Below are 26,765 nucleotides of genomic sequence, written 5' to 3'. Positions count from 1 at the left end.
TTTACAGTTGATGTTGTTTCTAAGCAGTTCATGCAACAATGTTTCAGATATTTCACACAAAACTGTTCCTTGCATCAGCAAATTTCATTGGATCAATATCTGTTGGTGGCAAGTACTGTCCACACAGGAACCACAGGATAGATGAAATGCTGTAATTTTACAGTATAATTAAGATAATAAGGTACAGGTATCTGACATCATTGAAGCCCATGCGGTAATGATGAGACTGCAACAAGCCAACCATGAAATGGTGATTTAAAAAATGAAGAGAGAAGAAACCGCCAATACCGCAAAAAAATTACTGGCAAAAACTGGGGCTCACGCCCCAGTTTCGGACCGGATGCACAGGTACTCATGCCCTTAACATTTGTACATCTCGATCAATAATGCAAGACATTGTCATTGCCCTTAAGGTACCCACCAATAACACATTGCGTAGCCTTTGAATTCGTTGAGGTATGCAGCACATGCCAGCGCCACTCCACCCTCGCGCCCCCACTTCGATTCCTGCGTATATATGCGATGCGATATTCTTGGGGGCTGATTTTGGGCGCGTATCTCAAATGGTCAAGCGGGGTCCCGACGGCGACGAGAACGGCCAGTATTCTAAAGATATTTGTGAACAGAAATGTCGCTGAAAGTAATAACTGATGTCTCTGCAATGCCGTCCGTTTGGCTCCACCTCAACTTTAGACGGTATTTTCGTGTTTCGTTGGGGCGTTTCACAACTGCCGACACCTGCGAGACGAAATCAAGGGCGGATCCATTGGAGGGAGGGGGGGGGGGAAGGGGCAACCGGGCTATACTTGATGGCCAAAGTTTAACAAGAAACAATATCTCTAAAAGTCTAGACTTTGAAGGTAGCAGAGTAACTTTGATCAAGGGGAGTTCGTTTTGGAATGCTCGTTTAAAAAGAAGCGAAATCCGTTGAGTCACGCAAAGGTTTTGACACATATTTGACATTTTGCCCATAAATCGGCGTTGCTCCCCTATGATGAAATTTTGCATTCGACCCAAGGCGGAATACGCCAGCCCCCACATCTACGATAATGTGGTTTCATGTTGTATTCAGCTCGGGAATGCGCTCCAGCCCCAACTTTGACAAGAAAGCAGGCGCGAGCGCAAAAAGTAGCTCTCGTGGACACGTGCCTTTTCTGACTCAATGTATAGCATCTATTGATAACAACGCGGCTAAATGTTGACAGCTACAATTCCAGGAAACACCTAAGAGCTAACTCTGAATTTGTGAGTTACATTTCATCACATCCATGTCTGACAAAACAGTCATGGACCGGAATATTGTCACGTAATTTTTCATTTGCCTTATCCAGCAGACCCGCAACATTGCGATCATTGCCCTTTTTCTACGTTAGCAGCATAATGGACAGAGACATAATGCCAGGAAGGATCGTCAAAAGAATTGTATCCCATGATACCAGCCAGCGTGTCCAAGTGGACTCTTGTGGCCCATCTCGGACCATCAAATCCCATCGGACCATCATCAAAGCCCATCTCGGACCCTTGTGGGTCCGAGATGGGCTTTCGTTTGAGCATATGTGTAGCATATGCTACACGAAACACTGGCTCACCGATAGTTTTTCATGACCCACACACGTCCGTGGTGGTCAGCACATCGGACGCCCGGCTTCCGTCAGAAAGCTATCCCGTCAGACATAGGTCGCATCGGCCAGGAAATCCTACCAATGATGTTGGATGTTTCCGGAAGTCATGTCAAACATGGAGGGTCACAGGTTTTGCATGCGCCTTCGACGAGCCAGCTCCGTTGCCCAGCGAAGCAAGCCCGCAACCTCTTGTGGTCAACCAAGTTCGCTGCCAACCAGCCGCAAAGAGAAGCGGCCACTCCAACTCCAATTGTGATTGGCCGCGGTACCAGCGGCAGCAGTTCCATGAACAGGATGCCTCAACCTCAATGAACACCTGCGCCATATACGCCGTTAGTTTGCGCATTGAGAACCTCTGAGAAAAGGTGTCGGCCGGAAGGTAAATATTCGTTTCGTACCATGAGCAGTGAGTGGAGTAATTTGAGTATTTACGTAAACGAAATGTTCATTTGAGAGGCTGGGCTTAATTGTGATTACAAGACCCTGGTCCGACCACGCGTTAAGTAGGGGGAAGCCGCTGAGTGACAAGGTGTCAACCGTGTAGGCCCTGCTAGCTACCCGTGAAAATAGATGAGTTTCGAAAGATTTGTCGATCCAGCATGCGGTCGGCTATACCGGAACACCTTAGGTTGTTGGGCTAGCATGACTGTCCTTTATAAATGGTTGGTGAAATATTAATTTGATGAAGTGTTCCAAACAAGTCTGCAAAATATGACATTTCAACAATATTTTGTTTGTGGCAGACTTGAGGAAGGATCATTTTTGCAGCAGTGTCTATGAATTTTGGGCGTGAATCTCTGGATAGCTCACATTATACTAGGGCAGCTCATAGCATGTTGGGGAGGTACAACTGAAGGGCAGATTGACAAGCAGTCAGCATGGAGGTGTGAGCTTTTATCATTCACAGTGTAAGAAATATGTGATCATTCAGCTCATGCTAGGTTGAGGCCAATTTGATTCCCACAGTTTTTTAAAGAAAAACTTTTGAGCTGTGTGACATAGCATTTTTAAGCTTGGAATGGCTGTTGAAAATTCAAAAGCGAATCCGTTTGTATACCAGAACTATACGCAGATACCTTAAGAGGTCCCTGACCTGTGGTTCAGATCATGGTTGCCAGAGAAGGCAATTCCTGGGGAATTGCTTGATATGATGCAACACAGTGTTAGAGAGAGCTAGATAGCTAGATATAGAGATGGTGTCTCAGACAATAACACAATGAAATTTATGATCTCAACTATTTCTATTGACTTTGGGTCATAAATCAAAATCACATTAAGATCAAAAGCAAGTTATTTTTTAAGTGGGGACCTTTCTTTACATGTGTTTTTGGTGGTCTTTTCAGATTTCTTGAGACAGGGACATGGACAGATGTGTTACTTGAACTTGATGAAAATTGGAGGTCCCTAATGAAAATTAGAGGTCACTGATTTAAATTACACTGGTAAATCGTGGTTGAAAAATGTGCTACCTAGCTTAATCCCTGATGGTTTGGAAATTAAAAATCAAAGCAATCTGAAAGGCTCATCTGATCTGAAGTTGGGTACCTTTTAACCTTATTTGAACTCATGGTCATGACCAAGGAACCTCAAAATTTGATGCAAGTAAACTCACATACAGCTGTATATGCCTGGTGAATTTTGTGTCTCCAGCTCTTTAAGTAATTTGAGGTTTAAGGGGAGGGACAAATTAACCAACCAGTCATCTAGATGCATACCTATATGCTCTAAGGTAAAGAAGACTCCTTTTTAACTGCTGTAACTACTATTTAATTACTCTAAGGTGACCGAAACACATGCCAAATATTGGATGGAGGATCTGGAGCTATTTTGACCATTTATAAACATAGCAGTGGAAATAAAAGTAGCCATTAGATGTGAGTTTGATTCTCAGGAAAACCTTGACTTTCCCCTGATCATCAGATATCACTGGCCCCCACCCCAAGCAGAGGATCAAGCCGGCCCTAAGCATCTGGTCTACTGGTCTGCCATTTTTGGCAGATTGGCAAATAACATTTGGGAAGGAAAGTTCCAAAAGGACCTGAAAGACCCTGATCAGTGCTGCTCCTTGAAGGTTGTACTGATAGCTTTCAGGTACTTCCAGCAGACATGATTGTCAGAACTTGCATTATGGCTGTCTGGGCCTGGTTCTGTAGATTGTATGTGTCTAGGGCTTTTCCTAACACTTTTTGTAGGTATTTTCACTAGGAGATTCAAGAACCTAAGTTGGCATGATATCCCATTCATTTACCACACACACACACATATATTTGTGGCAATAAAGACTATGGTGGGTTTCTTGGGCTTGATGGTGTCTGAGTGTTGTGATCTGTGAGGGTGTCTTTGATTGTGTCATGCTGGAATAGTTTTTTCAGGGTTGAATCTTTGCATGTGATTTTCTGGTACTCTATGAACATGTTTCCCCTACTTCTCCCCAGTAGCACATGCTTAGTAGTTTGTATGCCATAAGCCTCTCCTCATACTCAAGGTTTGTCACTCTCCAAAACAGCTTGGTTGATGTCTTTTTTACTGTTTAAAGTATTGGTTTCCACATTACATTGAGCCTCACATGCAATTGCCATATTTAAGGTAAGACCCTTCCAAAGCTTTGCACAGCAAAGGCAGAGACCCAATGTCTATGAATGAATTTATAGTAAGGCCTGCCAAATATCTGAGTAACAGAGCAAAGGACAGCCCAATCAGCACCAATGCTTTTTGGGGTTCTTAAACTACACTAACTGCTTTGATGCACTTTCTTCCATGGTGCACTTATGTTGATGATTTTTTTGCCGAATACACAGGGCTATGTGCAGTTTCTCACTGAAAGGCAGTTGCCACATGTTTGCACATTCTTCCAGCACTGCAATATCTCCTGGTTTGCTGCTGTGCACCTGTTCACTTGCATGTATCATTCCACAGTTCTATGAAGATAACACAGGCATTGGAAATGAAGATGGCATCACCCTTGTCAAATGATGAGGAAGTGGTAAGTAGATAATGCCATTTTGCGTCAAACTATGCATACAGGTATGGGGTAGGGGCTCTGTTCCCAGTCTGCTCTTCTGGGACATGTGATCAGCCATACTCTTTTGAATGTTGTTATATTTTGGGTTTGTGTGTTGGATGCATAGGAGTGTTTGATCATGGCTACATTGCCAAAAATAAGTTTAGTTGCATGTTCCTTTGTTCTAGATTCTTCAGAATGATGATGATGGGTTACTACCTACAGAAATGAAATATAATAAAATGAAATGATGTAGCAAGAAAGCTATTGAAAGACATAGGGTCCCTCACCTGGATTTGTTATAGAACATGACCCCAACTGCTTTTGCCCACAGGCCACACAGAAGTTCTTGGAACTTGTGAACAAGGCTCGCAACAGGAAGGGAGCTGGTCCTATCACGTGGAAAACTGCTGTCAAGTTCCTCATGGCTCGCAAGTTTGATGTGGATAGGCAAGTAACAGCAGTGGAGCTGGTTGACCGGGAGCAAAGCTTATCATGAATTGGGAACAAGCAGTGTTCATATTTGACTTTCAGACACGTTTTCGCGGTACAGTCTCGGTCACATTCTTCCCACTTTTATGCACATAGTTATGTGGGATGAATTAAGGGATAAGTGGGTGGTGAAAAAACAAGTTATGGCGAAGGTTAGGATATGATTGTCGTAAGGTTGAGTAAAAATAGGTTTTTGGTGAGGATGCTGCATCTTGAGGTACCTATTGCAACCAATGTTGCCATGCTGAGCAGGCAACATCTTGGAATGGCAAGGTTATGCCCATTCTTATTCTGATCGAAATCAAACAACACTTGAGGAACAATAAACTGTTTTTACATGTAACAAACTATGTTGTTTGGAGGCAGCTCTGCAGTACCTTGTGTATCTTTGTAATCTCGAAAAGTTGTTAGTTGACTTGGAGAAGTTTTGACCCATCCCTGAGTCAGTTGATACTGGATTGTACACAAGACACCCTGGAATCAGGCTTACTGAAATGCAAAATGACTAAATATGTCAAAATAATGCCACAGCTATTTTAACAGCATGCACATAAACCATTCTCTAATCGCTGATATGTGACTTGTTAAACACTAAGACCTGATACAGACTCACAAAGTTGTATGCCCTTAGATTCATTGCGCATTTCTTTCTTCAGGCAATATTTATTTTCCTCTTCCAGGGCTAGTGTAATTCACACCATTTGCATTTTTTTTCTTTATTTCGCAACTTCGGCCGTACCCGCCCGACGCATAATTGGTTCGTGTCGACTTCTTTGTTTTGCCAGGGCACTGACGCTTTACGAGCAGCACGAACGGACACGGCTGATGGAAAACCTGACTGACTTTCACCCCCATGAAGACCCGCTGAAAAGTGAACTCGAGATGAAAAAGTTCACTCTGTTGGTAAGTAGGTGACAATCATAGCAGCAGGGCGTTTGGCAGCGAATCGTTTGATGCAGCGGCCGGCTGGGTCGTCACATGTCGCATGATAGGCTACGGTGTTTATGCGATGTAATGTGCTTCATATTCACCTGCTGTTGTCCTGCTGTCAAGCCCTGTTTACCATTGCAGCACTGCTTGACCCTGTGTGCCACTGTCCCGCCACCAAAACGTCGTACCGCTGTCCTGCCGTGTGACGGTGTGTACCACTGCGCCGTCCTGTGACCCTGTGCACCATTTTGCTGTCCTGTGACCCTGTGTACCATTGCGCCATTCTAAGACCCTGCGCACCGTTGCGCCGCCCTGTGACCATGTGCACCATTATCTTATCAGATTCTACCTCTGTGCCACTGCCTGACCACTTGTTCTCCTGTCCCTTCATCTGGTATGTGTACCCCTGTCCTCTGTTCAGCCATGCGCACCATCCGCCTTCCTCGCCGCCCTGCCTCCTGTCCACCGTTCCCCCGACAACGGCACCCACGCACCGCGGTTGTCATGTCGTCGGTCGGGATTGTCGTTTTCCGTTTTCGAGCCGTTTTTCCGTTATGTGACCGTGTGCTGCAGTCCTGTCGTGGTACCCAGAACACTCTTGTCTCTCCCTCTGGCCCTGTGTACTGTTGGGTCCCATCTGAAGCTGTACGTTGACCATTGGTACCAGTGCGCGGTCGCCTGATCTTGTATATGGTGTGGTCGTATGGATCAGTGATGCGCCGCCCCACCTGGTGTGCCGCCATCATTCTGTAGGACCATGTGTACTGTTGTCTCCTTGTCTGGCCCTGATAACTGTTGCCTCCCCCCTCCATTTCTTAATTCAAGTGCTGTTGTCTTATCACACGACCCCCAGATGCATCACCATCCATAGTATAACCCCCTGTACTGTTGTTCCGCCACAGGAGGCTACGTTCTGTGTTCCCACCACCTGGCATTATGCGCCGTTGTCCCACCATCTGACCCCATGCACTGTCGTCCAACCACCTGACCCTCTGCACTCTTGTCTCACCACCTGACCCTCTGCAATGTTGTCCCACCATCCGACCCTCTGTACCGTTCCCCCACCTCCTGGTGCTGTGTTCCGTATTCCAACTACCTGACCCTATGTATGATTGTCCCGCCACCTGGGACTATGACGCTGTCTCGCAGCCTGACTGTGTACCGCCACCGTCTGCCCTACATACCGTGGTCCCACCGTCTGCTGGTGTGTACCGTCTCCTCACCGTCCGGCGCTCTGTACGGCTGTGTCACCGTCTGATCTCATACACCTGTGTTCTTCGTTCTGATTGTGGGTACCTTCGTCTCGTCACGTACCGTTGCACCGTTGTCCCGCTGTGTTCCCCTGCGTGCCGTTGCGCCATCGTTCCGCCCTGGCGTTGTGCCGTTGTCGGCCCTGTGCCCGGCCGTGCCGCATCTGACTCTGTGCCGGTGCAGCCGGTGCGGGACAGCTGCGGCGCCTCGATCGCCCTGTTTACGGCCCGGCTGCACAACCCGCACCTCTCCACCCACAAGGACACGCTGCAGGTCAGTCCGACGGCGCGCTCGGTGTCTACCCACTCTCAGACTGCTTTGGTCTTCCATCTGAACGGCCAACGACGTCCACTGCAGTGAGCTCGTCGTTACGTATTCGCTCAGACGGGTGTTTTACGGGCGCATGCTGTACCGATCTGTAACACGGAGGTAGTGACTTGTTGCATGGGCTGGTTGGAGAAGTTGGCATGTCAAGACACTGGATGTTTCGGCCGTAGCTAAATTTGCGAAGTTATATTTGCATGCGGGTGGCCAAGTGGAAACGTCAGGTGCCTTTGGGTGAAGCCATTTTCAATGTGTTTTGCGATAACCAGCGATAACAATCACATGAATTAGGCGAAGCATCCCGTTCTGTCCATGTAGAGAGCGACGGACGCAAGCGGTGGCTATTCGTTGGCTGGGCGTTCAGTTTGTCCCTGGCCGGTTGTTGGGCTTACGTAGGTGTAATGCCGTTGATACGGAGAGGATTTGACGCGGTAAACTCGTAAGTTCCCATGTTTGTCACGTTAAGCTGAAAGCGAGGACAGAACCACACGCATATTACCGACGAGGTGTAGTGCTCCTGTAAGCAACAAGATGCCAGTTTGGTGAACTTCTGTGCAGTGTTGTAATGTCCGGTGACGTCAATAAATGCAGCCATCGTCATTCCCTGAAGCTATCCACAATCTATGGCGTGGAGATATCTCTGCGACGCCCATGGTGTCCGGGGGCGCCCCGGAGGGGGCATCGCGTTTGGGGGGGGGCATCGCGTAAGGGGGGGGGGGCGTCCCGGAGCGGGGAGTGGCGCCTGATAACCGGTGTGCCGCGCTCGGCTCGGCAGGGCATCGTGTACCAGTTGGACGTGGCCATGGAGAACATCGACGCCCAGCGCAACGGCCTCGTCTTCATCTACGACATGTCCGACTCTAAATACTCCAACTTTGATTACGACCTCAGTCAGAAGATACTCAACCTTCTCAAGGTGGGCAGAGCGGCGGCGCGGTGGCGGGGGGTGGCGGATGTTCGGAACTATCCGTAGCTAGGCTGCAGTACCGTCGTTTGTGAATTGCGGGAGCGTACTACTGGTTACAGTTTGGTCTCATTCGGTGCAGGGAGCGCGGTGGCGTGTGCCGCAAACGTGCCGACCTGTTGCATACTTCGCATTTCATTGTAGCGGAGGGCTATTGTGGCTGCTGGAAGCGTGTTTTTGCGGAAAAAAATGAATGGGCACGAGAAGGAATGTCTAATTTAAGACACACGTTATTTCTTATTGATGCATAAGGCGTCAAATGAAATTGGACGAAGAGTGGTTAATAGAAGCCTAGCTTACTTCCACGCTGTGGGTTTTCAACGACAGGCGCTTTCAAGCAATGCTTTCCCTATGTGGTCCCGCTTATGGAAACAACACAATGTGGGTCCAAGGGCCTATTCAAACCGCAGTGAATAACGTCTCACGTGTAACGTCCGAGATACGGACGTGCTCGCCCAGGCAGTGGTCTGAGTCCAAGGGTCTTTTGTATATGTCCTTTGGTCGGGGTGGCTGAAGCTCGACGCAGTCGTTACACTGCGCCGCGCTACCTCGCTGGGTAGCTTAGTATGTTCAGTTTAGATACCTTGTACGTGTGGGCAGGAAACCTAAGCATTTCGGAACTGAATCATGGCGGGTCTGGGTGTATTGATGCAAGCAAGAGTGGCCTTTGGCTCCCGATCTTTTTCTGAATGATTTGGGTTCAGAGTGATTGATGTATGATTTCCCATCTTCTGCAGAGCTTTAGCATTCTTGCTGGCTTATAGATCTTTGTGATCTTCTCTGTTGGACCGTTAAGCGTCGCCTAATATTCTCCGAAAGATGTTTTAAGATCGCTAATGTTATCGCAATATGACTACTGTTTTCTTTACTTGTGTTTGGGAAGAGTTCTACTAGGTGTTGCGAAGCTGTATCTCTTACCAGCGCTAATGTATCTCCTTCATTAAAAACTGAAATTTGTTGGTTTCTCCATATCTCGTTCTCCAAGCTGTCAACATCTTTAAACAAAGTGTAAATGTCAGTGCTACTTACAATGTAAACATATTTCTCCCTGTCCATGCTGGGAGCGTCCAGGTATCATGTTCGTTCCGTCCATATATTTTCTTTCTTTTGATACTACTCATTTTTGCATGTATGTATCGCATCTTTGCCTCTCATCCATAACTGTGTCGAGTTCAGTTTTGCCTCCATTCGTTGCTGTCATCTTCTTCCTTCATTACCTCTTTTACAATAACTGTTGTCTCCGCTCATCTGGGTAATTGTAATGCGCTGTTTTGTCTCGTGTGCTTACTTATCGTATGTAACAAAGAGCTTATCGTTTTCTATGAGCCGTACACCTTGTTATTCTGTCCGAGATTGGTTGCGTCAAGAGGGGCTGAATACTGGTGAACAGTGTCTACATCTATCTTTTTTATTATTTTTACATGCTGACGATTTTTCAATCATGGGATATTGAACGTGCTTAAACTTGGCCATAAACATTCGTCTACGTTACACTGGGAGAAATTATTGAACGATCAGACCTGAGGGCACATTGAATGCCGTATGCATGAACGAAGGGGAAAAGGAACCCACTTTTAAGAAACACCTAGCTGTGCTAAGGTGTCAAGTGTCCCATGAAACCATGCAACCCATTTCTTCCGATTTTATGCGACAAACATCAACGATGTCGTTAGCATGCATCACATGTTGCAGGACGCGCCTGGCGACTCAACTGTACTTATGAGGAAAAGTTTTCAGATCTGTGGGTTGTTTCACCGCTGAATTAGGATTTTCGCAAAGATTTTCCAAGATTTGGTTTACAGCGCTATGCCGTTTCTATTCAGACCGCACTGGATCGTGCTTGCACCATTCGAGCCGACAGTTTTCTATTGAGACCGTCTAGGTGGCGCCACCGCCGCGCCGTCCAGGTGCGGCGCCGCGATCAGCCGGTGCCGCCACAGAACCATGATCCACTAACCATGAGCTCTGGAGCGGCTTCGCTAGGGGGTGCCGTCAACGCCAATCGGTCTCGATTGCTCATGGAACTAGATGAGAACGATGCTCATCGTGGAAAACTTGGAGCGGGAGTTCTGCTGTTTGCGGCCTCCAGCGGCATATTGTGTAATTTCTCTTCAGCCATGCGAGAGAGCACCGATGTGTACGTCGAATTTGTTCTCATCATGCCCCTCTGATCGTTTGCTGTTCAGCTGGCACTCATAGATCGTGTTTTGTGCAAGTCGGCTTGAAAAACCTACAGATGGCCTTGTCGCGTTTTGCTTACGGCTTGCAGTCCTCATTTCACCGGTGGAGAGATTTCTTTCCGTCTGAAGTGCTTACTAATTGTCTTCAGCGCCGTGGTTTTTGCTTTTGTCGCGTTCGGGAGGCTCGAAGTCTCTTACAGGTGAAAATAAAGTGATTGTTTTTGCGGTTAGTTTTGCCCGTCTAGCTGCTCTATCAGCGCGACATTACGACTTCGGTGCTGGTATTTTTCCTTCGGTCCTGTTCAGTTTTCACTTTCGCTCGACGAGATTAGTATCTATAAGTCAGACCTTTTCGAACGCTTCAAATGTTTTCGAAAAGTTAGATCACGCGGTCGGTACAGTCGTCGATCTTTGGCTGTATGGTCCTTACCGGCGTCTAATCGACCTCCGGCTGTACTCACCGCAGCTCCGCTCGCTTGTTTGTGACGGTTAGCCGGATGGGTCCCGTTCAAATGGGCCGCCCCGATCGTCTTTGAGACGGATGGCCAGCGAGAGATTTTATTGTTTGCCACCAGACGAAGCTGGCTGACTGTTGGGGTCATATTATTAGCCCCCATCCGCATTGGTGAAAACTGTTTCGGACTCGGCGTCGGGTAAAGTGCTGTCGGGTATCTTCCGTACTGAACGACGTCGTGGTGAATGCCACTTTCACATTGTTCACGTCCAGCGCTGTTCCAAGCACCCGAGTACCCTGGACGGACTCGCGGCTCGCTGCCCTGGCCGTCCGCCCGACTGGAGTGTCCTGCCGGTCCGTCCGTCCAGCTGTCCGCCCAGCAGATCAGCGAACGAACAGCTGACCGCGGAGACCCTCCGTGCCTCACAGAACCGCGCCGTGTCCCCGCTTTCGCCCCGTGTTGAAGGCGCTAAGTGGATCCCTTGACTCGCCCCAGTGCCGTCACTGTCGGGGTCGCTGCCAGGCTGAAGGTTTCTGAGTGGTCCGCCATACTGATGGTGCCACTCCTGTCCCCGCCTTCGCATTACATTTCAGTCGGCGACTGTTCACCGCGGCAGGCGCCTGTTGCTCTCAATATATATATATATATATATATATATATATATATATATATATATATATATACATGTGTGTATGTATGTATGTATGTATATTGCATGTCAACACGCGCCCGGGTGACCGGTTGGACACCCTTCGTTTGGGGTGTCATTTGGATCCCCTGAGGTATCAGGTGCTAAGAGAGCTAGAGGCGCCAAATTTACGGGTGTGCTGGTCTGTACGTGAACTCACTTAGGTCAAAGTTTGAGGTTCCTAGGTTATGACATTCCGGTCAAACAAGGGCAGACACGGTCAAGCTCCAGGTTGGTCTCCAAAGTACCCCTACAACCTAGATATCTGTTGTAAAAAGGTCACATGCTCATTCAAGTTCAGTGATCTTGTTTAACCTTGTCAGAGTCATCGTGACCAAAATCATACAAGACTACTTTGGGTTCTGTGTTTGAATAAGCAACAAAGATTACGCTAGGCAGCACGTCCTGAAAACCAAAATATTGACCTCGGTTACTTTAGGTCATTGACCTCTTCAACCTATAAGAAGTCCATTGAAGATGTATAGTGTCGTTCCTATTTTCAATTAATTAGAAATGGGCACCAGAAACCACCTCATACAGCAAGCCCCTGAGTCATATAGCATGTTGGTTTTGACCTTGGTTTGACGTCCACACGTGATCCTAGGTCGATGGAATGTGTTCATTCAAACGTTGTGCTGCCTAAGAAGGTATCTCAGAGATGTATGGCTCCGTCTGACTCTCCGTTGTTGCATGAGATTGAACGGTTCTCTAGAAATGGACTTCGCTGAATCTGCGGCCTGACTTTGACCTGCTGTAGGTCAGCGACCTTACAAGGTACATGTAAATTTTTGATACCAAACAATCTGTTATTCACTTGCGTACAGCCAGGCAAAATGTGTTGCGGCTACGCCACGCCGTTCGGAAACCATTCCGGAAAAAATCTTCGTGGGGTGGGGGTCAAATCGACTCCCCACCCGAGCGCGTGTTAAGGAGCTGGCATGCGACGAATGACGCTGTTTTCAAAAGGGTATTAGCTATACCATTTGTGCAAACTTGTCATACAGTGACGCGATAGCATGTCCAGGTGAATGAAGACAGTGCGGGCCGTCAGACGGCTCACTGTCGCACTGTGGAATGGGAGCGCCTAGCAGGAGGTTTGAGGAATAAGTCCTCTCCAAAAGTCGTTTTGGAGCTAAAGACGTAGAACGTGGTGGTTTTATATGTTCCTATTTGGTGTCTCTCCGAATATTTACACCATAACAGTTCTGCAGCGGTTAGACTTGAACATGCGCTGTACGGGAGGCGAGTAGGTGATTCCCACAGCTATGCCAAAGTTGTAGCCAATGACGGGTCTGTTGAAAGACACAAAGCGGCGATATTTCCGCTAGACGATGATTCGATATTTTGTAGGGTTGAAAGCCTCTTTTTGGAATGACCTGTTTTCCTCGTTATCGGACTGGTAGCAGCAGAAGCCTCGTTTTTCCTGAGACCAAAGGCCACATTTATCCATACGTGCTTATTTGAATATCATCAAGCACTGATCGTCTCTGGAAACGCCGTTTGAATGCAGAAAGGTCCGTGAAGAAATCTCGTTTCTTTCTCTTGAATTGGCCGATGAAAAATTGACATATATTCATTTGTTTGGCAAAGCCGACTGCCGTATGGCCGGACGGTGAAAATGCAGTCGATCTGCCGTGGCGCCGGGTACGGACGCCTCCGACCTGCTGAAGAGGGGCGCTGCGTCACACTTGGGTCCCTTGCCCGGCGGTGGCGCGGTGATCCGACGCCGGTGAGCCGGTCCGCGGCGAGGCCCACCCCCGCGTGCCGGGACTGGAGCCTCAGCCGGAGCCAGCGGCGGGGCTGGCGACAGCGCCAGCCTGGCTGAGCCCCGAGCAGTGCGTGCCGCCGCGGGCGCTCCGAATGGCACCCGTCCGTGCGGCCGGCATCGACCGCAGCTCAGGGGAGCCGTCCCGGCTGGACAAAGGGGCTCCCCTCGGCTGGCGGCGGCTGGTGCGTGCCCCTAGGCGGCCGCCGGCGCCGCCGCCGCCGCTGCCGCCGATGTCTGGTCGATACGGGCCGGAGACAGCTGAGCGGCGGCGGCCGGCCAGTGCGGGCCACCCTCTGCCGCCGGCCGGCCCGCTCGCTCGCCGCGCGCCGCCGCCCGCCCGCGGGGACCTGAGCCGTCGCCGAGCGGCGCGGCCCGCGGCCCGGCGGCCGCCCGCCCCCGCCCCCGGCCCCGGCCTGGCCCGGCCCGCCCGCCCCCGCCCGCGACGTCAGCCAGGTGAGCGGCGTCGGCACCGGGCCGACCGCCGGCGCCGAGCCGGCCTGCACGGGCCGCCATGACGCCGCTATCCCGCTGATCCGGCCGCGCAGTCGCCGGTGTGACGAAACGGTCAGCGACGGCCGAGGTGCCCTAGCTAATCTGGCACCGAGGAGTTCAGTTTTTCTGCGTGCGTTTTGGTGATATGCAAGGCTATAGAAACAATACAATGCATTTATTGTAGTAGCCATCCTTTATGTATGGCTTCGCCACGTATGTCGAATATTTACGCATTTCTCACATTTGATTTGTAAGTTCTGTCGATTCAAAGTACGAAAAGGTCGAGGGATGCCAAAATTAATATCGCCCTTGTAATCTTTGAAATTCAAAAATAAACGCATCGTCGAGGTACGTATGGCATTGGGCGCGATTGAAATTTTCTTAATTTGCTTGTTCGTGTAAAGTCTATGTGTTTTGAGCTCACTAGCATATCGGGAGTCTAGCGTAGTAACGAGTTTTGTGTTGTCAATAACGATTATGGCTATTTGTAGAGGACCTGGTTCAACCACCCAGGCATCTTGCCCCACAGCGTGGCGCTAGGAAGACTGATACACTGGATATCGCTGCCACAAACGGCCGTGGTAACCTGTGGCTACCAGGTTCTGGCATATTGACGCAGCTACCAGTAGCCCATCGATGCCGCAAAATGACTTTGGACCAAGTGAGACGAAATGTGCGCGGGCTGAACGAGATCGTTAGATAGCCTTGAACGAGACATCGCTCAACTGTGATATACTGCATATTTAAATGTAATGATGCCTTGGCTCTTCATGTCGGGGTACATTTAGGCATTCATGGTGTAATTCCTCCAAAACTTTAGACAAAATCTGCGTGGCATCTGCTCTTTCCAAAAACATTTGGTGAGTGGTCTCGCGTACCGGCGAAAGTCTAGGCATAGTATCCAAACAATGGTACATATACATACATACATATACATGCATTTATATATATATATATATATATATATATATATATATCCATTGGTATAGCTAGGATTTTGTCCAGAAGAGGGCCAAATCGGTGCATGAGGTCACTTCAGGCAAGAGTAGCCCCATTTCGTTGCTACATGAGGGTCCCGATGGTTTAGTCGGAAGGGGGTATTTAGGCTCGCGACCCTAGTTTGAGGCATCGAGCTCCTGTTTTCGATGCTAATAAAGCCCAGTGTGCGTCTTAAACTGCTAAAGAATGCTGGGAGCTTTGAACGGCAAGCTGCGTAAACTGCCAAAGTTTTTGGCCCATGCGGCCATGGGGCCATGGGCCCATTTTGGCCACTTAAAATTCTCGCTTGGCTACACCATTGTACTGTCAAAAATCTGCTGATCCACCCAAAACAATTGTTCTAAACGCTTTTGACCATTATTTCTGTAGCACTGCAATGTTGGCTCACGTGGCAGTAGCAAGCAAGAAGCGAAATGAGTTTTATCTTACATAAGTCTACACAAAACCTTAATAATGATTGCTTAGGAATGTTGCTGTTTGCGACGAATCTATCGAGGGAGCTTATGCCGACAAGCATGGCCCGTACTGAACTGTTTTGGGAAGCTGTGGCAGCACCCTCAACTTTCATAAAATTTAGGCGAGGCCTTAAGCTTGGCATTGGAAAAATTGACTTGAAAAAAATTGAAAAAGACCTTTTTCAACCCTTTTTTGGAAGTTTCACTAGGACGAGACCCCCGGATAAAACCAGTCTTATAAGATGTATGCTTCTCGAACGCAGCCCGTCCGTCATGCGAAGCGATTCCTTGGTTCTGAAGCGCGATCGTCTCACTGAACAAGCGTGCCAGGGCTGTGGCCCCGCACCTGCTGAGGTCCGCACCGAATGGCGGTGGCGGCCGGCGGCTCCCAGCCAATGACCTGATGGCACAGGGCCGCTGAGCGCAGGCGATCCGTGGCCATCTCTCACGACAGTCCGTGAGGACACCAAGATGGCAACAGTCGCAATGGCACATGTGAGAACGGTACCCTTGGCTAAGCTCACCATCCTCCTGTCACTGTATCCTCTGGTCTCCACTGCGGAGTGTGTACAACTCCGACTTTTCTGTCATGGTATGCTGGTCTCAACCCACGATTCCCATTGTTCAAAACCAGTGAGTGGCTGGCTATCGTAAAACCAGTAAGAAAACCAGTAAGTGGTTCAATATCCGTAAAAACAGTGATTGGATGATTTGGCTGGTCGCCTTTTGCTTTGCGAATGGGAAAAAAATTGGGATGCCATTAGTCCGCAAACAATGCCCTAGCGGCGGAAACCTACCAGCACGGCCCTAAATGCATGGGCGCCAGCAAATCGTGGTGGGTACTGACGTAGACACCAGGTGTAATCTCGGGCAGTGCAGACTAACATTTGGATGCTGGCCAAGCTCCGACACTGTTAGCACAGACACCACTCGAGTATCGTCAGATAGAAGTGACTGGAAGTCGGGCCACGGGCGTACGCTGCCTCCGGCGCCATGAAGCACAGACATCGTAGAAAGTTACTGCATGTCTTCCTGAATCATTGTCATTTTCTTTGTCAGTCGTTTTATCGATTGTAACCTTGCGGTTTTTGTTGCCCTGAGTGGACCCGAGAAGGCCCAGACACTGTCAGACTGTAGAAGACCCAAACGTAGTAGTAGCTTTTCACTATGCGGCTCCAGTAGTCGTACCATAGTGTTTCTACGCAATTAGTAGAACTTTTAATGAGTGAACGCGAAAGTTGGTGCTTTTGTATGCTGGGGGATGGAAAGTTTTTTCAGCCGTCGCAAAACCAAAGGCAACTTCTTGTCGATGTTTGTCAGAGACCACAAAAATTGGAACATTTTTCGCTGGCACGATGCCTCCCATGGAATCTGTGTTGATGTCAACACGCTCGCAAGCATGCATGCGACGCCGTGGCTGAGTGAAGGTGCGGCCAATTAAGCGCCATGCGAATTGCGTGTCCCGCCACAGACGTCCAATCCAGCATGTATTGGAAGTGGAGTCTCCTACCCGCCAGCAATCCGCGCTATCGATCCACTCAGCGCCAAACCCTGCTCCGGCGTGGCCACGCACACACGCGCGCCACGTGCTGGCTGTGTCTCGCCCGTGTGTGTCGGCGTGCGGCAGAGGGCCGCTCTGTGCCTGTGCCGTGCCGTGCCATGTCGTGTTGCGACCCGGCTCCGGCTCCGGCTCGGCTGATGGCCGCCTCTGCCGCGACCGGAGGGCCGCCCTGTGCCTTTGCCGTGCCGTGCCTCGACCCGGCGTCACTTCCGGCTCCAGCTCGGCTGATGGCCTCCTCTGCCACCGGCGGAGGGCCGCCCTGTGCCTGTGCCTGTGCCTTGCCGTGCCGTGCCGTGCCGTGCCGTGCTGTTCCGTGCCGTGCCGTGCCGTGCCGTGCCGTGCCGTGCCGCGGCCCGGCGTTGGCTCCGGCTCAGCTGATGGCCGCCTCTGCCGCCGGCAGGGCGGCTACCCGGCGCGACTGAAGAAAGTGCTGATCGTGACGGCGCCGCTCTGGTTCCGCGCGCCCTTCAAGATCCTGCGCCTGTTCGTGCGTGAGAAGCTCCGCGACCGAGTGTGGACTGTCAGCAGGCCTCAGGTGGGTGCCGGCGACCGGCCGAGCGCCGACGGCGTCCTGGCGCGCCATCTTGGCTGTGAGCACGCGCGGTATGGTGTGACGCTAGGTGCTTGGTTCAAGCTTACCACGCTTGTTTGTGTTTGTTCACCTGGTATTCAGATTGGTTGGCGTAGGCCGTTTTTGGTTTGAGGCCCGCCGTTGTTTTGCTGCGTGGTGCTGCCCTGCCATCTGCCGGCGCCGGCGCCAAGTGAGGGTTGGCGTGTCCTGCTGCAGTTGTCGCTGCACATAGCTCGCGAGTCGCTGCCGGTGCAGTTTGGCGGAACGCTGCACGCCGACCATGCCCAGTGGCTGCGCGAATGCCACATGTCGATGAGTAACAGGACGGATGGTGACCTCTGCGACATCAGCCTCACCCAGGTGAGAGCGGCGGCCTCACCCAGGTGAGGGCCACGCCAGGCCTGCCGCTGCTTGTTGAAAGATTATGACAATTCACCTGGCGATGGGGCTGGCAGCTCACGAAGGTGGTGAAAACTAGCCGCTGCTTTTTGTCGAACGCAACTGTAACGTACGTTCAATGACGCCGGGAACTCGGCGGCACTGTTCCAACGGATTGGCTGGCCACCTGGATATTTTGGTCGTGGTCGTTGAGGGACGTGAGTGCAGCTCACTGCTTTGACAGGCGTCCTACGCTTTATATTTAATCAAAATGAATTCTGTTGTTGGGCAGCTCATGTGAACCGTCCAGCATCATGTACAGTGATAACTAGTCCGCAATTTCACGTCAAAGTTTCCGACTTTGACGAGCCGGTGGCTCGCTGACAGAGACGTGAACTGAAAGACCACTTTAATTGATGCGACGTAGGACATCAGTGTGATGCAATCATCCATGTTTTGGTGCCCGTTGCCACCGTGACGCGTTCGATCCGGGGGTGCTTGTTAGGCCGCTGATGTCATTCGTGTCCATAATGTCTTGGATACCTTGGCGGTCTGATATTTGTGGTGTGTGCGCCTCTGATGACCCTTGGCGCCTAAGAGCCTGATGTCTCTGAAGGCCCTGATGTTTCTGTGGGACGTTTAGGTTGTGTTCCACATTTGTATAGGGTTTTGAACTGAAATAGCCGTCCTGAATATCATTCGTTGCAGTTCACAGTCGTGCCCTTCTTTGAAAGTAAACCCCTGTGGTTTCTGAACTTACGTCCGCAAATATGTGGAGACTATTTCAAGGTCACCCAGGCATGCATGACGCCTTACAAACACCATTCAAGATCTGCCGGTTAGTTGGTCGTTCGGCGATCAAGGCCAAGTAAAATGTAATTGTCGAGTCGTTCATACCTGGCTTTTGTGAGCACTATTTCCAGAAACGGCCGTCAATTGGCTCTCAATCATTGTTGTACAAGGTACGATGACGCAATGAAACAATGACGTATTGAGGAGCATATTAACTAAGTACAGACATTTGGTTTCCTAGAGCGGTCTTTTCCACATAAAAGCATACGATCTGATACAAGTAGCTCATTTCATCACATCTGCTGCTTGCTTCAATTTCATATGTGGAGCACTCCCTTCAATCTTTCTGAGATATTTCCATGAGTCTGCCTGTTGGTTGGGATCGATGGCCTAGCGACGCTGCTGTTTTGCGAACCCCGTTTTTTATTTAATTTATAGACCCTTGTGGTCTCTGGTCCGTTGTGTTTTGGTTTGACGGAACCTTGCCGCCCTCAATAACTCTGGGTACGTCGCTAAGTTTCAAGGCATGGGGGAGGGAGTCACGGGCGCTTCTGGAGGCTTCAGGCTTTCAGGCTTCCTGACATTCTTTGGAGCCACTGACGGCTTTGAGAGAGCTCTGTGCCCTCTGACTATTTGGAGTATGTGTGGCTATCCGGATGTATCTACGTCTCCTGGGACTAGCGAGCCCCCGGCATTTTGATCTTCCCCTGATTACGGTGTCTCATCTGGTTTGGAATCATAAGTCCCCTGAAGGAATGGGGTCCTCCAACATCGGTGGTTTGCAAAAGCAGTGATGCTCCAACAACGCAAACTGTTAGTACGCTCGGAAATATTCACAAAACTGTCTGGCCCCAGAAACATTATAGCGTCTCAAGAGATGTCAAGTGGTTTGCAGAAACATCACGGGCCGACAGAACTAGCAGGATGGTCTCGGAAACATTGGGACCCACAGAAGGCTCATAGCCAACACAAACAGAGAGCAAAAAAAAAAAAACAACAAAAAACATTGTGGCCAAAACCATATGTAAAGTACTTTCAGGACCATCATAAGGCAACATGGAAACACCGGGCCCCAAGAAACGCTAGAGACCCACACACAGCGAGAGCCCAAAAATATCTGACCCCAAAAAGCAAGGTCCAGTAGAAAGAACCACCAGAATGTACTCAAGATGATCATCGTTCCCAGAAGCATTAGAGGCATAACATCATCAGGGTCCAAACGCGTCCGAAACTCCTAGAAGCTCGCAGCTCAGCGCCAGCTGCGGACCGCTGCTTATCCGTGTGGAATGTAACGCCGCAGCTGATGCCTCCAAAGACACAGGGGCCCAAAGGTCCTGTGTCTGTGTCCCCTCCCTCCGTCCAAGGATCACCCGCTTCATGGGGATATTGCCGGCCGCGAGAACGAACGGTTGAGAAATACCAGGAGTAATTAAAGCATTGGAAGCTAAGAAACATCAGGAAAAACACGGAAACAAACGTGCCACAGAGACAGGGACACCCAGAATGTAACGTGACCATAAGCATCACTGCCCCCAAAACACTGGAGACACATGAGCACGAGGAAAAAGGCGTTTAAGAAAGGGCCTTCATTGATCCTCAAAGGTCTGGGGCATAAGGTACACGAGCATCAGATGTCACATTAAGGTCCGGATGGGTAAAAACATCGAAGGGATGCGGGAGCCGTGTGGGGAGGGGGGGGGGGGGGGGGAGATCGCGAAAGTCTACCGTGATCATGAAGGCTTCAGAGGTCTTGTCAGTTCGTACCTTGATAGGTAACCGTAATTATGTGATGACTATGGGAACCATGATCATAACCGCCATAGTTATGTCGGTGTGAGTTGTGGAATGCTTTAGAATATAAGGACCATGATGCAAAATCACGTAGGTAATTTGGGTATGCGTTGCCGGAGTGAGTTGTGTGGCTGCCACAACACTTGTCGAAATATTTTTACTCGTTTCTTGTTACTACGACATAGGTAAATCGAGTTCCCAGATAGTGTTTCACGCCTGTTACCATATCATGCCCTGCCAGTGACGTCATAGGTCCCAGTGGTCCCCTGCCGGCGGGATTAGCGTGCCCGGCATCTGCCGCCGCCAGCGAGCTGATGAGGTCGGCCGCTCCGCCTCCGCTCCCCTGACCTGACCTGACCTGACCTGACCTGCCCGGTCCGTGCAGCTGGACTGCGAGCGGGTCGGCATGACGGTGGACGATGTGGCCAACGCCAACTCGTCGGCGGAGGCGAGCGGCGCCAGCGAGGTGTCAGAGGCGTCCTTCTCGTCGGACGGCGACGGCAACGTGCGACGAGCGGCCGCCACGCCGCCGCCGGCCGGCTCGCACTCGCCGGAGCCGGCCGCCTGCTCCGAGAGCTCCGGCTTCTCGGACGATGACTCGCTGCACATGGACGACGGCCGCGGCGCCACGCTGCAGGAGCTGCTCGGCCAGCTGGAGGCCAAGGGGCGCAGGCAGCTGTACGACGACTACTGGGAGATCAAGGCCCAGGCGCCGGCCGGCACCTTCAACCACTCCATGTGAGTGCCACTGGAGCCCGATCGCCCATGTGGGGAGACAATGCCGTTCGTTGAGACGCCAACCGGGATTAGCTGCTGAGACGTATTTGGGTCATTTGTCGTACAACTGTGCTCCGAAATTGGCACATTAGTTTTTAAACTGACACGCGATGCAGCATAACGCTCTGCGCACGCTGTCGCTCTCTAGCCCGATTTTCACGTACGGACCAGCAGTCCGACAGTCCCCTCGGACAGCCCGCCTGCTGCTGGCGTCATCCTACGTCACCGCACTGTCCGCAACAGCTGACCGTGAGGCAGTGGGCTGGCCTTACCCTTCACTTCTGGTCCAAAACCGGCGGCGAAATTCGCTCCGGCTTAAGTTGGAGACAGCTGCCTTCTGCTGAGCGTTGGCATCCAGCGTCCCTGCAGCTGGAAGGAACCGATGGGGATCCAACCTGGTCTCTTAATCTGACCCAAACTCCGTTAACATCGAGTGCCCATGCACCAAATTGGTGCATGTGCTCCTCAATATTGGGGTTCGTCTGCCCACATTTGCATAAAGTTCAGTCCCTTCTTGCCCGCACAACTTCGTCCCCTGAAGTGAAGTCACTGCCGCAGTATGTGCCTGATCACCATTATCTCTGAGCATGATGCAACTGCACTTCTAATTTGTAATCAGTACCTGGCTATGGTACGATTTATCGTAGCTGTCCAAAGCAATACCTGGTTCATGAACGCTTCTGGTCTGATAAACGGTCTTGTACAAATACAAATTATAACAATGCTGCTTCTGGATCTCAAAATTCTTTTACAGCTCATGTGCTTGAAAATCAGCCAAATCCGTAATATGTGCTGGGCTGCTCGGACATGTGTTTATTTTGCAGGCACGCCATCAATATAAGACTGTAGTCTGACAACCTGCTGTGCGCACGGGTTACCGACCATTGTATCTCGTAGAGCAGTTGTCCTTTCATCACAGTCCTTGGACGGCTATCGAAAACCCAGCGTCCAACGCACTGTGTTGGCGGCCTTCACTGTAACATTTGCTGGCATTTGCCACTGTATGTCATTAGCTAAACAAAACCGCTGCAGTACAGCTCTTCAGAAATTGTGTTGGGATTCTGATGAAAGAAGTTGGGGTTCTACAGTAAACACCAACAAGCCTAAAGATGTTGGTCTATCAATTGCATCCATACACGGATATGCCATATTTCATGGAGCACATATTCACCTGCAAAAAAGCTCGGATGGATTGAGCGCCTCGTAGTTCGGTGGTTAGGACGACTCTTTGAAAGTGGGGTTGGAGGTTTTCACCAGTCCCCACTTTCTTCCCGTCCTGTGGGGTCCCACTGCCGGCGGGATCTTTACTGGTGATTGACGTTATTCAAGGTCACTTGGGCCCTTTTGCGCCATTTAACTGTCCATCATGCGCGTGGTGTTCGACCTACTTCTGACCGGCGGCGGCGGCTGCGCCTGGCGTCGGAGCCATACCGCGCGGCTGACGGCCCGACCCGACCTGACCCGACCCTGCGCTCCGCCAGGGTACCGGCCAACCGCGGCAAGAACCGGTACAGCGACGTGCTGTGCTACGACCATAGCCGGGTCACGCTCTCCCAGGTCGACGACGACCCCAACTCGGACTACATCAACGCCAACTACGTAGACGGCTACAAGCAGAAGAACGCCTTCATCTCGTCCCAAGGTGGGTGCCGCCCTGGGGAGGGGAGGGGGGGAGCAGGCCGGCCTGGCCCGGCCCAGCCCGACCCGACCCGACCCGACCCGACCCGACCCGACCCAACCCGACCCGACCCGGCGAGCGGAGCAGGCCGCCGCCTCCGTCCGAGCGTGTTCTCCTTTGGGACGCCGTATGTACCGGTGGTGCTGGTCTCCGGCGGTGAGCACCGCCGCGTCAGTCCGGTGGCCGTGTGTGTCAGGTGAACACGTGTGAGATCGACGGCGGGTGACGCTGTGTGAACCGGATGTGAGCGCCTCGTGCCGTGTGCACCGCCGCACGTCTGGCTGTGTGTCACCGTGTGACTGAGCGCGCGCGCGCCGGGCAGGTCCGATTCCGGGTACGTTCGCCGACTTCTGGCGGATGGTGTGGGAGCAGCGCGTGCTGCTGATCGTCATGACCACGCGGCTGGTGGAGCAGGGCCGCACCAAGTGCGGCCGGTACTGGCCGCTCGAGCTCGGCCACGAGACGCGCCACGGCTTCTTCACCATCGAGAACCTGGGCGTCACGCAGGAGGACTGCTACAACGTCAGCCAGCTGCTGCTGACGGACACGCGCTCGTCGCAGACGCGCCAGGTTAGGCGGCGCTCGGCGCGTCGGCCGCTCCCGTCCCACCACGCGGGGCGCGGACCGTAGGCTAGGTCTGGCGTAAATCGGCGGGGCGCATGCGCTCAGTGTGTATTTGGGACTGGTTCTCCAAACCGATCGCCATTTTTCTCAAATGGGAAGGCTGCGTCGTAGGCTCATTCGTCCGTTAAAGGAAGCGTTCCATGTTTGTACGGGGTTTTGAGCTGAAATGGCCCTCTCGAAGATCATTCGGTGTAGTTCACAGCCCTACCATCCTAAAAACCTCTAGTTCCTGAGCCTCACGCCCGCGAAAATGTGGAAAGATATATCGTGGAGAGTCTTTCAAAGTTCCGTTAACACTCATGACGTCATGATAACGTCATGCAAATCCTGCCATTTCATAAGCCATGTGGCGATCAAGGCCAATAAAAGTATATTTGTTGAGTTGTTCATATCTGGCGTTCGCGAGCACGCCCGCCAGATACGACGGCTCTTGATCGAGTAAATCAGTGCTGTGATGATTATTCAAGAACCTTACATAAACTACGTTTTGTCCTACGTGTATAAGAAGTTATACGTTCTCCCTATCTGCAACAGAATTCGGACTTTTAATCAAATAATTTAAGAATATCGCTTTAACCGAGCGTTTGAATGCAAGGAAACGTCTTAAACTTACCGATAAATTATGCAATAACACCACGAGAAAGGGCCAAAGACCAAGCGCATAACGATATTGAGCTTAGCGAATACTTCCAGCCCGTGCTGCCATCTCTCAGAAGATAGCAGCTGCGATCTTGAAATGTAGAACATTCCCTTGAAAGGTGGCCAGAATTGTTGTTCAGGAGCGGTCACTTTCGTTTCACCCGATGTTTGGCGTCGCTAGACTGGTGCAGGACGGATGCCGAAGCCGCGTCCAGCGTCGGCCGTCGTGACGCGACGCCCGGAGCGTCGCTGACCTCTGACCTCTGATCCCTGACCGGCCGTCTCCCCGTCCGTTCAGGTGACGCACTTCCTCTTCACGGCGTGGCCCGACTACAACGTGCCGCACTCGGCGGACGCCATGCTGCGCTTCCTGGCGGCCGTGCGCCAGACGCAGGAGCGGCGCCTGGCCGAGCTCAGCCCGTCCTGGAGCGGCCACCCGCTCGGCCCGCCCATACTGGTGCACTGCAGCGCCGGCATCGGACGCACAGGTATGGAGCGCCAACCCCTGTGGAACGCCCCCGACCGCTGCCGAGGGTGGCGTGCGCGCTGGCGGGTGCGTGCGTGCTTGTGTCGAGCTCTTCACTCAGGGACGCGTGAGAGGGCAGTGGCTGACGCTCATTTGGCCGGTTGGTTGGCTGGTGTCGGCGCGACCCGTTGCCTGACTGCCCGCCGTGTCCGACAGGCACGTTCTGCACGCTGGACATCTGCATCCGCCGGCTGGAGGACGTGGGCACGGTGGATGTGCAGGGCACCGTGGAGAAGGTGCGCTCCCAGCGGGCGCACAGCATCCAGATGCCCGACCAGTTTGTGTTCTGCCACACGGCGTTGGCCGACTACGCGGTGTCGCGCGGCTACCTGACGGCCGAGGAGGTGGCCGCCGTCCAGCTGCTGGCCGAGCGTTCCGCCGCCGACTCCGACTGAGGCGGCACCGGGTACGCCGGCGCGCCGCGCGCCGGGCCGCGAGCTCTGCTGGGTCGCCGTGTGCGGGAGCGGGTCGCAGCGGCACGGCCTCCGTCGGCGCCCGGCGCCGGTCGCCGGCCCGGCCCGGCCCGGGGCGGCTGAGGGTCGGTCCGGCCTGAGGTCGGCGTGGCCCGGCGCCGGCGGGCTGGACGCCCCCAGGCGCCGGGAGGCGCGTGCTGGCCGGCCCAGCGAGCAGCTGCTACGTCGCCGAGAGACGCACCGCAGGCGTGTGAGTCTCGGTGGCGACCGAGTGGGGACGGATGCCAGCACCACAGGCCGGTGGCGTCGCCCGCCACTCCTGGACGGCTGGGAGGACGAGAGCCGTGGCTGGACCGAACTGACTCGTGTCTGTGGCGCCCGGCGTCCGGCGCGCGGTGGTCACGGTACCGTGTTGCGAGTGGTGCGAGCGTCAGCTAGGCCGCGGCGTACCGCACCGGACGTTGGACGGGTACGGCGCCGCTGGCAGATGGCGCTTCCTGCGCCGGCCCGGACAGCGTGTGCCCGTGTGGAGCGCGATCAACGGTCGTGGTCAGTGCCGTGGCCGCGACGCACATGTATGGCGCCCAACCCGCTGTACCAGTCTGACTGCGCGCGCGTGCGTGTTAAGAGCGCGGCGGCGTCGCGCCGCGTGTGGTGCGCTCCGCGCGGCCGGACCGGGAAACTGCGCCGCAGACGCCGGCCGCGCGCGGCGCCGTGACGGCCGCCGTCTTCGGGGGAGTGCGAGTGGCGGCTGGCGCTCCGATGTGAAGGTGCCAACTGGTGGACGCGTCTGTAGCACTGCGGGGTGCGCGCCCTGCCACTGACGACGAGACTGGCGACGGCACCCGACGGCCGCTGCCGAGGACGCAGGCCCGCCATCGGGACGGGGCTGTGTCCGGGCGTCCTCACAGAAGTCTAGGTCTGACGAGTGCGGTGCGACGTGCCAGCGGTGTCAAGTCTGGGTGGCTCCTCTCATCGTGTGAATGTGTTCTAGAATGGCCGTCCTGTTATGCGTTTAGAACCTGCTGCAGCTGTCCTTCGTACGAGCTGAAGGTGTGCGAGTCCAGGCATCAAGATAGTCCTGTATGAGTCCTGGCGGAGATGGAATGGTCGTTCCCGTGCAAGTCACTTCCCTACCAATCATCAAACTCTGTCGGAGCCTGGGGTACCATGCAGACCACGTTGCGTCCTGCCCCCCCCCCCCCCTCGCCACACGTCTTTCATCCTTCACCCCTTGGATTTGGCATCACGGCGTGGTGTGTCTTGGAAAGATGAACATTAAAATGCAAGCGCCCGTTCCCGGTTATCACTCGTGTCCCTCATTCGTCAGTCGGTGGCACCGTTCCTTGTGTGGAGAGTGGCCGGTCTCCGTGGAAGTCTCTGCGCCTTTTATA

At 52.3% G+C, this 26,765-nt stretch overlaps 1 protein-coding gene across 3 annotated transcripts; it reads left to right on the top strand.

Annotated features, from left to right (window-relative positions):
• Nucleotides 1-1,950: 1,950 nt before the first annotated feature.
• LOC119103593 (tyrosine-protein phosphatase non-receptor type 9) lies at nt 1,951-25,371 on the top strand. Of its 3 annotated transcripts, none has more exons than XM_037227183.1 (13): nt 1,951-2,001; nt 4,539-4,605; nt 4,958-5,073; nt 5,901-6,018; nt 7,480-7,569; nt 8,396-8,536; nt 17,583-17,717; nt 17,970-18,113; nt 21,100-21,452; nt 22,973-23,133; nt 23,492-23,739; nt 24,731-24,920; nt 25,115-25,371. In XM_037227183.1, the coding sequence occupies exons 2-13, from the start codon at nt 4,543-4,545 to the stop codon at nt 25,351-25,353; spliced, it is 1,998 nt and encodes a 665-aa protein (XP_037083078.1). In that variant the 5' UTR covers nt 1,951-2,001; nt 4,539-4,542; the 3' UTR covers nt 25,354-25,371. The 3 variants fall into 3 exon arrangements, with proteins under 3 accessions (XP_037083078.1, XP_037083079.1, XP_037083080.1); XM_037227184.1 differs by lacking the exon at nt 1,951-2,001 and adding an exon at nt 2,038-2,151; XM_037227185.1 differs by lacking the exons at nt 1,951-2,001; nt 4,539-4,605; nt 4,958-5,073; ... (1 more) ...; nt 7,480-7,569; nt 8,396-8,536 and adding an exon at nt 14,107-14,128.
• Nucleotides 25,372-26,765: the final 1,394 nt, after the last annotated feature.

This window comes from Pollicipes pollicipes, unplaced genomic scaffold (assembly GCF_011947565.3).
Source record: "Pollicipes pollicipes isolate AB1234 unplaced genomic scaffold, Ppol_2.1 Scaffold_5724;HRSCAF=6776_pilon_pilon_pilon, whole genome shotgun sequence".
Lineage (NCBI taxonomy): Eukaryota > Metazoa > Arthropoda > Thecostraca > Pollicipedomorpha > Pollicipedidae > Pollicipes > Pollicipes pollicipes.
Note: the sequence above shows the minus strand (reverse complement) of the source record. Positions and strands in the feature narration are given on the sequence as shown.